This window comes from Salvelinus alpinus, chromosome 15 (assembly GCF_045679555.1).
Source record: "Salvelinus alpinus chromosome 15, SLU_Salpinus.1, whole genome shotgun sequence".
NCBI classification, from domain to species: Eukaryota; Metazoa; Chordata; class Actinopteri; order Salmoniformes; family Salmonidae; genus Salvelinus; species Salvelinus alpinus.
This window is the reverse complement of record NC_092100.1, coordinates 28774416-28790764: the sequence shown is the minus strand read 5'-3', so window position 1 is coordinate 28790764 and position 16349 is coordinate 28774416. Positions and strand designations below refer to the sequence as shown.

Below are 16349 nucleotides of genomic sequence, written 5' to 3'. Positions count from 1 at the left end.
AGTCAGAATGAATTACATATGTACGCTGCAATATCATAGTACAGAAAAGGGAAAATTAATTTACAGTCCATGATTGCAATAAAGGACTTAAACGCACTTAACATTAATTTCAGTTTACACGATGTTGAGTGCCTGACCCATAGAGGTGCTATCAAATTATTATAATTCTCAATTCTATGGCCTGACCGTACTGTACTTCCGGAACTAATCAGCTGGGATCGATTTCTTTACCGGACTGAATTTACTGAAGGGAGCGTTTTTTTTTGTTGCCTTGGTAGCGATTACAGAAAATCAATCAGCTATACAGCCACGTAGTTTGCTAACTAAATAGATTAGGAATGGACGTTAAAGAGCGAAGTGAGTTCTTGACTGATTTTAAGTCATACGAAAATAAAGTCAGAGAAATATAGCAATGATTGCTCAGCTAGGCTAGCTAGCATCAAATGTTGAAATGCTATCGTTTTCTAATGTATTGTGCAATGTCTTGTCTTTTTGAAAGATCTGCTGGGTGGTGGCGAGAACATCGTTGAAATGGTGGATTTGGATGAGGAGAATTTTGCTGTTTCAAAGTATGTATGTATGTTTGTGTGCATGAGTGTCTGTATGTCTATGAGGAAGTGAGTGAGTGAAGTAACGTTAATTTAGAAGAGAATGATTAATGTTTATATTGTACTTATAAACCCAGGGTCGTTACAATATGTTTGGTTGCTGAATGATTTATCCTCCCCAGCTCATCAGATTCAGATGCAGCCTTTGATGCTGTCATTGGGAGTATTGAAGACATCATCATGGGTAAATTGGACAAAAAAACTTGTTTTGTGTTCTAGACTTGTTTGTGTATCAACGTTAAATGGATAACTCGCTATTGCTAATGCTACTCAATTTTCTCCTCAGAGGACGACTTCCAGCACATGCAACAGAGCTTCATGGAGAAACACTACCTGGAGTTTGATGACTCAGAGGAGAACAAACTCACCTATACACCAATCTTCAACGAATATGTAAGGCACTATACAACGAATATGTAAGGCACTATACTCTGTTCATCTGCCTGCCTCATCATCAACTGTCAACTAAGGTAGAAGGTCTGAAAAAACGATCTATGTGAAGGTGTTGTACATATTCTGATGTTTACTTCTACCTCTTCAGATTGAGCTGCTTGAGAAACAACTTGAGCAGCAGCTGATGGAGAGAATTCCCGGTTTCAACATGAGCACATTTACCCAATTACTCAAGTATGTAAACCGTTTCCACTCAGGAGTAACCTTTTTTCGGTTACAGTACCACCAGCTCTTTTGTTCTTCCAGTAAGCTTATGATCTCATGAGTCTGCACGAGTACCCCCAGGGGTCCTAGCACCCCTCGTTGGGAACCACTGCACTCTGTGGCACAGTAGGCCAGGTGGCGGCACACCAGGCGGCACATTGCCCCTTGTAAACCAAATACATCTAACTGCAGAGTGCAAAGTTTATTTGTTTCTAATTTCACAAAAATATATTTTCTCTCTCTTTTCTATGTTTCAGGCAGCACAAAGACGAAGTGTCAGGAGACATCTTCGACATGTTGCTTACTTTTACAGACTTCATGGTCTTCAAGGAAATGTTCATTGATTACAGAGCAGTGAGTAAAAACTCAATGTTTGGAATTGGATGTACATTACATTATGACAGTATATTTTAGGATATGTACTAGTGATTTGAGAGAAATTTGTAGAGAGGATTCTGTCTCTTTGTGGTTGTGTGATGTTGTGTCACAGCACCCATGCCTCATCTGTCTGCAGGAGAGGGAGGGCCGAGGGCTTGACCTCAGTGATGGCCTAGTGGTGAGGTCTCTCAGCTCTACATCCTCAAAACCCATCACCTCCAGAACAACAACAAAACTGAAGTAACTAATGAAGAGTCATCCCCAAACACATGAACATACACATTGACCAATAGTGCACTGTGCTGCTGACAACAGAACAGAATTGCTTGTCTTGCCCATGCCCTCCAGTCACAGGGGACCACAGGGAACATGTCTTTCCCCCAGCTTTTGTATTTGAACTGTTGTAGGTTTGCAATGGGAATGGTATCAGTCAGGTTTGTCTTTGTTTTACAATATTTTACAAATAGCCTTTCTCTGGTTAAGATAGACACCTTTGTCCTCAGGGTGGGGTACAGCGTTTTTTATTAAAATTGTGCTCGATGACTTGAGTTTTGTGCCTGTTACATTATTAACACGTATGCCAGGTGTTTGTAGGTCAAGCATTTTAGACAGACTAAACAGTAGCCTAGTTGCTCAGCCCTTGGCATTGGTGGTTAGGAGAACTATATGCACCAGCAATGGGAAAACACTTTAGAAATGTTTTTTTGATTGTACTCATAGCCCTCCACAACAAACAGTATATGAAGCCTGAAAGAAGAAACCTGGTACATTCAGTCCTAGGCTGTTTGGTCGATGGTGCTTACTCAGATCCTTCTTTCTCATTTGAAGATCCTTCTTTCTCATTTGAACCAATGGGTTCCCTTTCTGTAAAATAATTTCAATAATATTAGTACCACATTTGTCCTATGTAGCAGTCTTTACTGAGGGTAATATTTTAAGTGTTTTAATTAAATGTATTTATTTCACTGGTTTGTACATAGTCTTATGTCCCATTGCCTGTAAATAAGTGTTTCAAATAAAGACATTAAATAGTTTTGTAAAATCACAATCTACTTTATTTGAAAAGGTGAACTGATATGGATAAACAGTACACATGATTCTCTTGGTCTTCACAATGGTGGAAAAAAAAAGAATATATAAAAATAGGTTTCTGAACGTGTGTTGCACACAGACCGTGTAACCCATTGGGATCCCTGTGTATCTACAAGTATTATAATAATTAGGTGGGTGCTTACATTTGTCCTATTTCACACATACACAAGTGTGTATTAAACACATGTGAATTAGAAATGTGTTTTTTGCATATCCCACCCCCCCGAGACACCCACAGAGAGTGGGGTCATGGCCAAGGATCAGCCTTTATTGAAGGCGACCTTGGAACAATTAGAGTTAAGTGCCTTGCTCAAGGGCACATCAGCCTAGTTGGCTCAGGGATTCAAAACAGCGACCTTTCGGTTACTGGCCCAACACGCTTAACCGCTAGGCTACCTACCTCCTTTATTACAGTATAAATGGATGTATCATTCATTACACTTTCCCATAGTATGTGATCATAGTGGTTATGTTATGTATGGGAGCATGTATGTGAGTGAGTCATGATGAGTGTGTGTACTGATGGATGTGCAGTGGTGGGGTTACCATAGCAACCAACTTTGAAAGGGTCTGCAAAATGCTTCCAGTCTTCACTCCAGTCACCATTTTGACATAAAAAAAGACTATTGATGTCCAGCTTCTTTAAAAAAAGTATACCGTATATAAAAACACTCGTCCTTTGATGAACAGGTTTGGAATCTCCTCTACTTGTCACACTGTTCGGTTCACACTGTCCAAGTCTCTCTGTATGGAGAGGGTTTATCAGGACAGATAGTAGAGTAGTTCTATGCAGGACCAGAGTTGCTGGCTGCATTACCTCCATCCCCCTTCCATGCCAAATAGGAAAAGAAGGTGCTGGCTCCATATAACAAAGTCACCACAATGCCAAAAAACTGAACAAGAGACAAACACATAGTAAGAGACAATCAGATGAGAGAAGAATGTTATCATAAGATACAGTACATGCCTGTATTCATTATTCTTCCTCGAATGCCAGTTAATTGAGATTGTTGAATCTTTGACTAGCAATGTTGATGATATGCAGGCAGGTTGCCAGTACTAGGTGCCAGATCTCTTTGGGCTGTAGCCAACTCCTCTGTCATCATTTGTTGTCATGCCATATGCCTTGCAACAAACATGACACAAACATACAGTACCAGTCAAAAGTTTGGACACACCTACTCATTCAAGTTTTTTTTTCTTTTTTTTCCTACATTGTAGAATAATAGTGAAGACATCAGAACAAATAACACATATGGATGGATTCACATATGGATTCATGCAAAAAAAGTGTTAAACAAATCCAAATATATTTTCAAAGTAGCCACCTTGACCTTGCCTTGATGACAGCTTTGCACACTCTTGACATTCTCTCAACCAGCTTGACCTGGAATGCTTTTCTAACAGTCTTAAAGGAGTTTCCACATATGCTGAGCACTTGTTGGCTGCTTTCCCTTCACTCTGCGGTCCAACTCATCCCAAACCATCTCAATTGGGTTGAGGTTAGGTGATTGTGGAGGCAAGGTCATGTGATGCAGCACTCCATTACTCTCCTTCTTGGTCAAATAGCCCTTACACAGCCTGGAGGTGTGTCGGGTCATTGTCCTGTTGAAAACCAAATGATAGTCCCACTAAGTGCGAACCAGATGGGATGGCGTATCGCTGCAGAATGCTGTGGTAGCCATGCTGGTTAAGTGTGCCTTGAATTCTAAATAAATCACTGACAATGTCACCCGCAAAACACCCCCACACCATCACACCTCCTCCTCCATGCTTCATGGTGGGAACCACACATGCGGAGATCATCCGTTCATCTACTCTGTGTCTCACAAAGACACGTCGGTTGGAACCAAAAATCTCAAATTTGGACTCATCAGAACAAAGGACAAATTTCCACCCGTCTAATGTCCATTGCTCGTGTTTCTTGGCCCAAGCAAGTCTTTTCTTATTGTTGGTGTCCTTTAGTAGTGGTTTCTTTGCAGCAATTTGACCATGAAGACCTGATTCACGCAGTCTCCTCTGAACAGTTGATGTTGAAATGTGTCTGTTCCTTGAACTCTGTGAAGCATGTATTTGGGCTGAAATTTCTGAGGCTGGTAACTCTAATGAACTTATCATCTGCAGCAGCGGTAACTCTGGGTCTTCCTTTCCTGTGGCGTTCCTCATGAGAGCCAGTTTCATCATAGGGCTTGATGGTTTTTGTGACTGCACTTGAAGAAACTTTCAAAGTTCTTGACATTTTCCAGATTGACTGACCTTCATGTCTTAAAGTAATGGACTGTCATTTCTCTTTGCTTATTTGAGCTGTTCTTGCCATAATTTGGACTTAGTCTTTTACCAAATCTGTCTTCTGTCACAAAACAATTGATTGGCTCAAACGCATTAAGAAGGAAAGAAATTACACAAATTAACTTTTAACAAGCCACACCTAAATTGAAATGCATTCCAGGCAACCACCCCATGAAGCTGGTTGAAAGAATGCAGTGTGCGCAAAGCTGTCCTCAAGGCAAAGGGTGGCTACTTTGAAGAATCTCAAATAAAACATTTAACACTTTTTTCGTTACTACATGATTCCATATGTGTTATTTCATAGTTTCGATGTCTTCACTATTATTTTACAATGTAGAAAATAGTAAAAATAAAGAAAAACCCTTAAATGAGTAGATGTGTCCAAACTATTGACTGGTACTGTATATTGTAGCTACATTCTCCACAAAGCAAAAATAAAATGTTTTATCTACATACACATAAATACTGACCCCTGACCTACATCAAACTGTGATGTTTGTGAAAATAGGAGGGGAATCTTTATTAGCTAGAGTCACCTGGCTACTGTTTTCCTGGGTTGTGAAAGGCAGGAGATACAAGTCTTTGAACACGCTATGATGTAGGATCTTAATTTGATCACCTTGTTGTAGGAGAACTGTAGTGTATTTGAGGTTTAAAAAGCTTGTGAAGTTTTTAATATCCATTTAGATTTTGTTTTTATTATGAAAAATGTATCAACCCCATAAAAAAATGTCCATTCTTATAATAATAATAATAATTCACATTTCCTGTTGCAGTAGTATTATTTTTCCTGCTGTAGCAAACTGGTTCAAATTAAGATCCTACATATGTATGCATGGTGAAACATTAACATTTTAGTAATTTAGCAGACACTCTTATCCAGAGCGACTTACAGGAGCAATTACTGTTGACAAACCCTGTTAGATATACTCCAATAGCCCTGGGTCTTGTGCAACAGGGCCAATGTTATGGTGACTGGCTTGTTCCTCCCAGGAAGATCAATGGGCTTGGTCATGTGCCTCATTGTAAATAGCAAATGGACTCTGGCCAGGATTGCCATGGAGAGAGACCACACCATAAAAGCACATCTACCTTGTATTTTTTCTAGCTCCCTCTCGCTCTCTCTTTATCTTTGAACCCGTCACAGTCAGGTGTGCACATGACGCATCAGTCCTGCCTCTTTAGTCAAACATTTAGGAGTGCCAGAAAGTAGAAGGGCCAGAAACACACTTTTGTGTTTTCTATTCATCCTACCCAGCACATAGATATCAGCACATCCTGTTGAAGGTTATCTTGTGACTATAAAAAAATGTACTCAGTCTCAATCTATGTGGCCCTATGTAAGGGAGCGCTTGTTGAATGTTGAGTGTCTGCATGTCTTTGTATATCTGTAGATATTAAGTTGTCTGTTCTAGACTTACCGCAGCAGCTGCCATATGGCCGTAGAAGTATGTTGAAATGTAAGGAGCGACTGATGCAGCATTGACCAGAAATGCTGTGAGGTACAAAACGGTTGCCATAGCATTATACACCATAACCTACAAGATAGAAAACAGATGTTGATGAATACAGCCTACATTTTATTTAAAATATATTTTACATTGAATAACAATGACAAAATAACTTTGAAATAAATGTATAGCAAAAATGCAGCATAGCAGGGACTAGACGGGTCATTCTACGACAATGGTGTCTTTCCTGTCCCCCGCCTTAACCACCAGGAAAACCTATTTTAAAAAGTTTTTGTTTTAATTGAAGTGTTTTATTGTTAATGAAACATATGTCAGACAGTTATATTGCAAAAATCTAATCTAATCAAATATATTTCAAATCAAATCAAATGTTTAGGTGCCGAATACAATAGGTGTGTAGACCTTACAGTGAAATGCTTACTTAGAAGCCCTAACCAACAATGCTTTAAGAAGTTTTAAGAAAACAAATGAAAACAAGTGGAAGGAATCTTATGGCTTAGGGGTAGAAGCTGTTAAGAAGCCTTTTGGTACCAACACTTGGCGCTCCGGTACCGCTTGCCTGTGCGGTAGCAGAGAGAACAGTCTATGACTAGGGTGGCTGGAGTCTTTGACAATTTTTAGGGCCTTACTCTGACACCACCTGGTATAGAGGTCCTGGATGGCAGGAAGCTAGGCCCCAGTGATGTACTGAGCTGTACGCACTACCCTCTGTAGTGCCTTGCGGTCGGAGGCCGAGCAGTTGCCATACCAGGCAGTGATGCAACCAGTCAGGATGCTCTCGATGGTGCAGCTGTAGAATCGTTTGAGGATCTGAGGACCCATGCCAAATATTTTCAGTCTCCTGATGGGGAATAGGCTTTGTCGTGCCCTCTTCACGACTGTCTTAGTGTGTTTGGACCATGATAGTTTTTTGATGATGTGGACACCAAGGAACTTGAAGCTCTCAACCTGTTCCACTACACCCCTGTCGATGAGAATGGAGGCATGTTCGGTCCTCTTTTTCCTGTAGTCCACAATCATATCCTTTGTCTTGATCACGTTGAGGGAGAGGTTGTTGTCCTGGCACCACACTACCAGGTCGCTGACCTCCTCCCTATAGGCTGTCTCATCGTTGTCGGTGATCAGGCCTACCCCTGTTGTGTCATCGGCAAACTTGATGATAGTGTTGGAGTCGTGCCTGGCCATGCAGTCATGAGTGAACAGGGAGAACAGGAGGGGACTCAGCACTCACCCCAGACAGGCCCCCGTGTTGAGGATCAGCGTGGTGGATGTGTTGTTCCCTACCCTTACCACCTGGGGGGCGGCACGTCAGGAAGTCCAGGATCCAGTTGCAGAGGGAGATGTTTAGTCCCAGGGTCCTTAGCTTAGTGATGAGCTTTGAGAGCACTATGGTGTTGAACGCTGAGCTGTAATCAATGAATAGCATTCTCACATAGGTGTTCCTTTTGTCCAGGTGGGAAAGGGCAGTGTTGAGTGCAATAGAGATTGCATGATCTGTGGATCTGTTGAGGCGGTATGCAAATTGGAGTGGGTCTAGGGTTTCTGGGATAATGGTGTTGATGTGAGCCATGACCAGCCTTTCAAAGCACGTCATGGCTACAGATGTGAGTGCTACGGCTCGGTAGTCATTTAGGCAGGTTGCCTTAGTGTTCTTGGGCACAGGGATTATGGTGGTCTGCTTGAAACATGTTGGTATTACAGACTCAGTCAAGGACAGGTTGAAAATGTCAGTGAAGACAGTTGCCAGTTGGTCAGCGCACGCTCAGAGTACACGTCCTGGTAATCCGTCTGGCCCTGCGGCCTTGTGAATGTTGACCTGTTTAAAGATCTTACATCAGCTACGGAGAGCGTGATCACACATTCGTCCAGAACAGCTGGTGCTCTCGTGCATGTTTCAGTGTTACTTGCCTCGAAGCGAACATAGAAGTAATTTAGTTTGTCTGGTAGGTTCGTGTCACTGTTCAGTTCGTAGCTGTGCTTCCCTTTGTAGTCTGTAATAGTTTGCAAGCCCTGCTACATCCAACGAGCGCCGAAGCCGGTGTAGTACGATTCAATCTTAGTCCTGTATTGAAGCTTTGCCTGTTTGATGGTTTGTCGGAGGGCATAGCGGGATTTCTTATAAGCTTCCGGATTAGAGTCCCGCTCCTTGAATGCAGCAGCTCTACCCTTTAGCTCAGGGTGTTGCCTGTAATCCATGGCTTCTGGTTGGGGTATGTACGTATGGTCACTATGGGTACGACATCATCGATGCACTTATTGATGAAGCCAGTGACTGATGTGGTGTACTCCTCAATGCCATCGGAAGAATCCCGGAACATTTTCCAGTATGTGCTAGCAAAACAGTCCTGTAGCTTAGCATCTGCTTCATCTGACCACTTTCTTATTGACTGAGTAACTGGTGCTTCCTGCTTTAGTTTTTGCTTGTAAGCAAGAATCAGGAGGATAGAATTATGGTCAGATTTTCCAAATGGAGAACGAGGGAGAGCTTTGTATACGTCTCTGTGTGTGGAGTAAAGTTGGTCTAGAGTTTTTACCCTCTGGTTGCACATTTAACACACTGGTAGAAATGAGGTAAAACGGATTTGAGTTTCCCTGCATTGAAGTCCCCGGCCACTAGGAGCGCCGCCTCTGGATGAGCATTTTCCTGTTTGCTTATGGCTGTATTCAGCTCATTGAGTGTGGTCTTAGTGCCAGCATCAGTCTGCGGTGGTATATAGACAGCTACGAAAAATATAGATGTAAACTCTCTTGGTAAATAGTGTGGTCTACAGCTTATCATGAGATACTCTACCTCAGGCGAGCAAAACCTAGAGAACAACACCAGCTGTTGTTTACAAATATACATAGGCCACCGCCCCTTGTCTTACCAGAGGCCGCTGTTCTATCCTGCCGAAAAAGCTTAAAACCTGCCAGCTGTATGTTAATCATGTCGTCGTTCAGCCATGACTCGGTGAAACATAAGATATGACAGATTTTAATGTCCCATTAGTAGGATATACGCGCTCGTAGTTCGTCTATTTTATTATTGATTGATTGTACGTTGGCTAATAGAACCGATGGTAAAGGTAAATTACCCTCTCGGCGACAAGGCACCCGGACTGTCGTCGCCGATATCTCCATCTTTTCCTCCTGCGAATGACCGGGATGAGGGCCCTGTCAGGCGTCCGAAGTAAATCCTTCCAGTCCGACTCATTGAAGAAGAAGAATTCCTCCAGTACGGGGTGAGTAATTACTGCCCTGATATCAAGAAGCTCTTTTCGGTCATAAGACACGGTGGCAGAAACATTATATACAAAATAAGATATAAATAACACAAAAAAACATACACAATAGCACAATTGCTATTGCTATCACATGGGTCCTGAGATCCTCAAAAGGTTCTCCAGCTGCAACATCGAGAGCTTCCTGACTGGTTGCATCACTGCCTGGTACGGAAACTGCTCGGCCTCTGACCGCAAGGCACTACAGAGGGTAGTGCGTACGGCCCAGTACATCACTGGAGCTAAGCTGCTTGCCATCCAGGACCTCTACACCAGGCGGTGTCAGAGGAAGGCCCTAAAATTGTCAAAGACCCCAGCCACCCCAGTCATAGACTGTTCTCTCTGCTACCGCATGGCAAGCGGTACCGGAGTGCCAAGTCTAGATAAAGGCTTCTCAACAGTTTTTACCCCCAAGCCATAAGACTCCTGAACAGGTAATCAAATGGCTACCCGGACTATTTGCATTGTGTGCAAATAGCTACTGCTACTCTCTGTTCATCATATATGCATAGTCACTTTAACCATATCTACATGTACATACTACCTCAATCAGCCTGACTAACCGGTGTCTGTATGTAGCCTCGTTACTTTTATAGCCTCGCTACTGTATATAGCCTGTCTTTTTACTGTTGTTTTATTTCTTTACCTACCTATAGTTCACCTAATACCTTTTTTGCACTATTGGTTAGAGCCTGTAAGTAAGCATTTCACTGTAAGGTCTACACCTGTTGTATTCAGCGCACGTGACAAATAAACTTTGATTTGATTTGGAATTGGTTACGGGATCGTAAAACGGCAGCCATCTACTTCGGCGCCATTATATACACAGATTTGTCACTGGTGCTACGGTCACTGGTGTTACCGTCACTGGTGCTACGGTCACTGGTGTTACCGTCACTGGTGCTACGGTCACTGGTGTTGCCGTCACTGGTGCTACGGTCACTGGTGTTACGGTCACTGGTGCTACGGTCACTGGTGTTACCGTCACTGGTGCTACGGTCACTGATGTTGCCGTCACTGGCGCTACGGTCACTGGTGTTGCCGTCACCGGTGCTACGGTCACTGGTGTTACGGTCACCGGTGCTACGGTCACTGGTGCTACGGTCACTGGTGTTGCCGTCACTGGTGTTGCCGTCACTGGTGCTACGGTCACTGGTGTTACGGTCACTGGTGTTACGGTCACTGGTGTTACGGTCACTGGTGCTACGGTCACTGGTGTTACCGTCACTGGTGTTACGGTCATTGGTGTTGCCATCACTGGTGCTACGGTCACTGGTGTTACAGTCACCGGTGCTACGGTCACTGGTGTTACCGTCACTGGTGCTACGGTCACTGGTGTTGCCGTCACTGGTGCTACGGTCACTGGTGTTACGGTCACTGGTGTTACGGTCACTGGTGTTACGGTCACTGGTGCTACGGTCACTGGTGTTACCGTCACTGGTGTTACGGTCATTGGTGTTGCCATCACTGGTGCTACGGTCACTGGTGTTGCCGTCACTGGTGCTACGGTCACTGGTGTTACGGTCACTGGTGCTACGGTCACTGGTGTTACTGTCACTGGTGCTACGGTCACTGATGTTGCCGTCACTGGCGCTACGGTCACTGGTGTTGCCGTCACCGGTGCTACGGTCACTGGTGTTACGGTCACCGGTGCTACGGTCACTGGTGTTACCGTCACTGGTGCTACGGTCACTGGTGTTGCCGTCACTGGTGCTACGGTCACTGGTGTTACGGTCACTGGTGTTACGGTCACTGGTGCTACGGTCACTGGTGTTACGGTCATTGGTGTTGCCATCACTGGTGCTACGGTCACTGGTGTTACGGTCACTGGTGCTACGGTCACTGGTGCTACGGTCACTGGTGTTACGGTCACTGGTGTTGACGTCACTGGTGCTACGGTCACTGGTGCTACGGTCACTGGTGTTACCGTCACTGGTGTTATTATAGAAAAAAGTGTTTTGTTTAATGTCAATTATTACTAATCAAAAACATTTCTTAATATTATTATTAACGCTTTCTGTCTTTGATTATATATGCAAATTAAATAGTCAAATTACATTCTGGAAAGCCGGAATCGTCATTAAAATATAGGTAACGCTAGTGACAAAAAAGCAACACAATTATTTTTATTTTATTTAATGTAGTAAAAATACCAAAATACATAAAGCTGTTAAATAAGCCATAATTGTCATAGAACGACCCACACATGACATAAGCCTGAGGTCAGGTCAGCAATCACACCAGAGGTTAGTGGATTAGGACACTCACCAACATTGGCCAGGGCACAGAGCTGAGTTTGTGATAGGCGCCAAAGAAGAGCATGAAGAAGAGGATAATGGTGAGCAGCCACAGTGTAACGGCTACAAACATCACCCAGCCATAGGCAGGAATAAGGGAGGAGGCACTGGCAATTAGAGCCCATTGCAGCAGGCCAAGACCCTGAGGAGAGTGAGACAGAACAAGGTACATGTTCAGAAACATTTAGGTGACATTTGAACAGGTGAACCTTCTATTGAGTCTCTAATCCAAGTCTTCACGCCAGATCAAGTCAGTGTCCTCTTGAAGAGCAGTGTAGAAGACCTGGGAGTAATCTACACTACCCACTGAGCATTAATCAGCAGCACAGACAGGAATATAATAGTTCTGTCAAATAACCTTGACAGTATTACTTAGTACCCCAGACAAGATCAGGAGGGCAAACAGAACTCTTTCTCAATAAAAAAGCAGAATCCAAATATGTATTTAGGGATCAAGTTTTGATCTGCAGGTTAACCCACGCACCTGGTAAACGTGTCAAAGATTGATAATGGTAAGCATAACATCCTCCTTCTTATACCCTCTCATATTGTATCTCTAACTCTAACCACTCAATATGACAACATTCAAATGAATTGAGTTTTAATAGTTGTTCTGTTTTTTAAACATTTGCATAAATCTACTTACATGAAGTTTTGTCACATCGAATGTATTAATAATGAAAAATCAGGTGCCATATGTTGTTACATAACATTGATATATCTCATAAATTGTCAATGAATTTTTCTTCTCTCACTATTGAGTTTCAGAGGAGTGTGAGCGTGTTAATATACAGTACAGTATAAGCACACAAATAGCAAATATTAAAGGTGTTACACAAGCTTTAACCTTTTACTGCAGTGGGCTAAATCAGTAAGGGCCAAACAGAGTGATTATTGGTAGTCTTAAACAAATCTACTTCAAAACAGAAGTATACACCTCACACACATGGTTATGAGCTTAAATAAAAGAAGACACCTGTACCATGTCGGATATAGAGTTGAAATCTATTCAATTTTGAGTTTGCATACCAATATTACACTTTCTACACATCACAGAAGATTGAAATATAACAAAACTGTTTGACATTGAAACACCAGGTTTTCGTCAGTTACAAAAAAAATTAATTATGAAATTATGAGAAATATTAATAACATTCCACCCATGAGGCCAAAGAGGTCGCATTTGGTCATTGACAGCTGGAAAGGACTACAGTGTACTGTCATGTAGACCTACATTTGTCTACAGTGTACTGTCATGTAGGCCTATGTTTGTCTACAGTGTACTGTCATGTAGGCCTACGTTTGTCTACAGTGTACTGTCATATAGGCCTACGTTTGTCTACAGTGTACTGTCATGTAGGCCTATGTTTGTCTACAGTGTACTGTCATATAGGCCTACGTTTGTCTGCAGTGTACTGTCATGTAGGCCTACGTTTGTCTACAGTGTACTGTCATGTAGGCCTACGTTTGTCTATAGTGTACTGTCATGTAGGCCTACGTTTGTCTACAGTGTACTGTCAAGTAGGCCTACGTTTGTCTACAGTGTACTGTCATGTAGACCTATGTTTGTCTACAGTGTACTGTCATGTAGGCCTATGTTTGGCTACAGTGTACTGTCATGTAGGCCTACGTTTGTCTACAGTGTACTGTCATGTAGGCCTATGTTTGTCTACAGTGTACTGTCATATAGGCCTACATTTGTCTACAGTGTACTGTCATGTAGGCCTATGTTTGTCTACAGTGTACTGTCATGTAGGCCTACATTTGTCTACAGTGTACTGTCATGTAGGCCTATGTTTGTCTACAGTGTACTGTCATATAGGCCTACGTTTGTCTGCAGTGTACTGTCATGTAGGCCTACGTTTGTCTACAGTGTACTGTCATGTAGGCCTACGTTTGTCTACAGTGTACTGTCATGTAGGCCTACGTTTGTCTACAGTGTACTGTCATGTAGGCCTACGTTTGTCTACAGTGTACTGTCATGTAGGCCTACATTTGTCTACAGTGTACTGTCATGTAGGCCTATGTTTGTCTACAGTGTACTGTCATATAGGCCTACGTTTGTCTGCAGTGTACTGTCATGTAGGCCTACGTTTGTCTACAGTGTACTGTCATGTAGGCCTACGTTTGTCTACAGTGTACTGTCATGTAGGCCTACGTTTGTCTACAGTGTACTGTCATGTAGGCCTACGTTTGTCTACAGTGTACTGTCATGTAGGCCTATGTTTGTCTACAGTGTACTGTCATGTAGGCCTACATTTGTCTACAGTGTACTGTCATGGAGGCCTACGTTTGTCTACAGTGTACTGTCATGTAGGCCTACGTTTGTCTACAGTGTACTGTCATGTAGGCCTACGTTTGTCTACAGTGTACTGTCATGTAGGCCTATGTTTGTCTACAGTGTACTGTCATGTAGGCCTATGTTTGTCTACAGTGTACTGTCATGTAGGCCTATGTTTGTCTACAGTGTACTGTCATGTAGGCCTATGTTTGTCTACAGTGTACACATGAGGACATAATATTGCCAAAGTATAGGCCCACAGTCAGGAGAATGTCTACTTTTATACAGTATATTACTTATTTTAGCATGATCACTTCCTAAACAAATGCTTTTCAAACTAACCCCTTTTCAGGTAGTCCCTCGATTAATTTATCTTGGTTCAGTACAGACTGGTACTGTGAAAGGCTTTATTAGGAGTCAATCTGAGGCCTAAGGCAGGTTTGTTTAAGTTGTGTCAATTTAAGGTGTGTGTGTTTGAGTGTGCCTGCCTGGTTTTGTATAGGGTGTGTGGGCGTATATCCGTGAACTGTTAACAATCAACTGCAGTAAACCTATAATGAATATAGAAGATCCAAGATATGGGCTCACAAAATCATCAGGGTTCAAAATATCTGGCATGATTGCACAATTGACATGATTGCACAATACCATCACAGGGTCCAGCAATTCATATTAATGTTATTGGTAATGCTCAATTATAGGAATGTGATGTCTTGTGTTATGAGATGTCTATAATCATGGGTAATGGCTGTTGATACACACATTTAACAAGTATGTACCACTGTACTCAAGTGGAACAGTGTGAGTCCTGATATTTCTTTCTCATGTAATTATTGAAATGGCTATGAAGGGTGTGATATGAAGCCTAGTGCAGTGACCCACCTAGCCGGGTCAGTCACATGTACTACAGGTTCAAAGGGAGTGGCATCATATTGAAATATCTGCTTTATATATGACTCTCTGAATGTACTGTTAATTATCAATACATTATGTAAATATGTCAACATAAAACATATTCAAGACACAGGACGTTTTGCATAAAACTATTCTTAATTTATGTTATGTTAAAATAAAACAAGCTGTCACCTGATTAATGTCCCTGTGTGTGTCCATTACTACAACTTTTAGTAACCACTAGGTATAACTCAAGCCCGTACAAAACAATAAGATAGAGGAAAACAGGGATTCTGAAAAGATACATATATATAGATTGGCCTAGAAGATGAGGAGTAGGACAGAGAAAGAAGGAAAAATGAACTGGGTACAGGAGACAAAAACATTTATTTCTAGGTTTACTGCACTGTTGGAGCTAGAAACACAAGCTGCACCTGCGATAACAACTGCAAATCTGTGTACGTGACCGATAAACTTAATTTGATGATGCATAAAGTAAATACAAAGGTGAAACTGGTATTTGTCACTCACTATCTCAGCCAACATCAGGATTCCAGGAATGCTCTTGATCAAGCCCAGGTCCATGGAAATACTGGCAAGCTGAAAGCTGGACCCTCCCTGTTGGGACTGGGGGGAGCTGGTCTCGGTGGCCACATTATCTGGAAAGTCTGACATCACTCCTTCAAATCCACACAATAATGGACAACAATAACAAACTAACTTTCCTTTTGTCCCTAGTCAGAGAATAGAACCCTTCCAGAGCAGATATACAGATCTGGGGAATGCAGCCGTTGTTACCACCTGGGTTGCTTTTCTAGACTGGCAGGTGTCTTATGTTCTCTCTCTCTCTCTCTCTCTCTCTCTCTCTCTCTCTCTCTCTCTCTCTCTCTCTCTCTCTCTGTGACACATTAACAACAGCCACCAGTTTGACTACAGGTAGGTAGGTATATACAGTTGAAGTCGGAAGTTTACGTACACCTTTGCCAAATACATTTCAACTCAGTTTTTCACAATTCCTGACATTTAATCCTAGTAAAGATTCCCTGTTTTAGGTCAGTTAGGATCACCGATTTATTTTAAGAATGTGAAATGTCAGAATAATAGTAGAGAGAATGATTTAT

At 42.3% G+C, this 16349-nt stretch overlaps 2 protein-coding genes across 2 annotated transcripts; one reads left to right on the top strand and one right to left on the bottom strand.

Annotated features, from left to right (window-relative positions):
* The first annotated feature begins 194 nt into the window (after positions 1-194).
* arl2bp (ADP-ribosylation factor-like 2 binding protein) lies at positions 195-2685 on the top strand. Its single transcript, XM_071343206.1, has 7 exons — positions 195-357; positions 500-569; positions 731-792; positions 895-1001; positions 1150-1235; positions 1523-1619; positions 1780-2685. The coding sequence occupies exons 1-7, from the start codon at positions 339-341 to the stop codon at positions 1885-1887; spliced, it is 549 nt and encodes a 182-aa protein (XP_071199307.1). The 5' UTR covers positions 195-338; the 3' UTR covers positions 1888-2685.
* Positions 2300-16063, bottom strand: pllp (plasmolipin). Its single transcript, XM_071343207.1, has 4 exons — positions 15760-16063; positions 12025-12195; positions 6446-6562; positions 2300-3628 (listed from the first exon to the last, which is right to left on the bottom strand). The coding sequence occupies exons 1-4, from the start codon at positions 15901-15903 to the stop codon at positions 3521-3523; spliced, it is 540 nt and encodes a 179-aa protein (XP_071199308.1). The 5' UTR covers positions 15904-16063; the 3' UTR covers positions 2300-3520.
* Positions 16064-16349: the final 286 nt, after the last annotated feature.

What these genes read in the sequence shown, in the direction of transcription:
- pllp (XM_071343207.1), bottom strand. Translation starts at nt 15,903, where the DNA reads ATGTCAGACTTTCCAGATAATGTGGCCACCGAGACCAGCTCCCCCCAG. An exon ending in TCCTGATGTTGGCTGAGATA is followed by an intron (nt 12,196 to 15,759) that starts GTGAGTGACAAA and finishes CACTCTCCTCAG; the next exon opens with GGTCTTGGCCTGCTGCAATG. An exon ending in CTGTGCCCTGGCCAATGTTG is followed by an intron (nt 6,563 to 12,024) that starts GTGAGTGTCCTA and finishes TCTATCTTGTAG; the next exon opens with GTTATGGTGTATAATGCTAT.
- arl2bp (XM_071343206.1), top strand. An exon ending in CACCAATCTTCAACGAATAT is followed by an intron (nt 1,002 to 1,149) that starts GTAAGGCACTAT and finishes CTACCTCTTCAG; the next exon opens with ATTGAGCTGCTTGAGAAACA. An exon ending in TGTTCATTGATTACAGAGCA is followed by an intron (nt 1,620 to 1,779) that starts GTGAGTAAAAAC and finishes ATCTGTCTGCAG; the next exon opens with GAGAGGGAGGGCCGAGGGCT.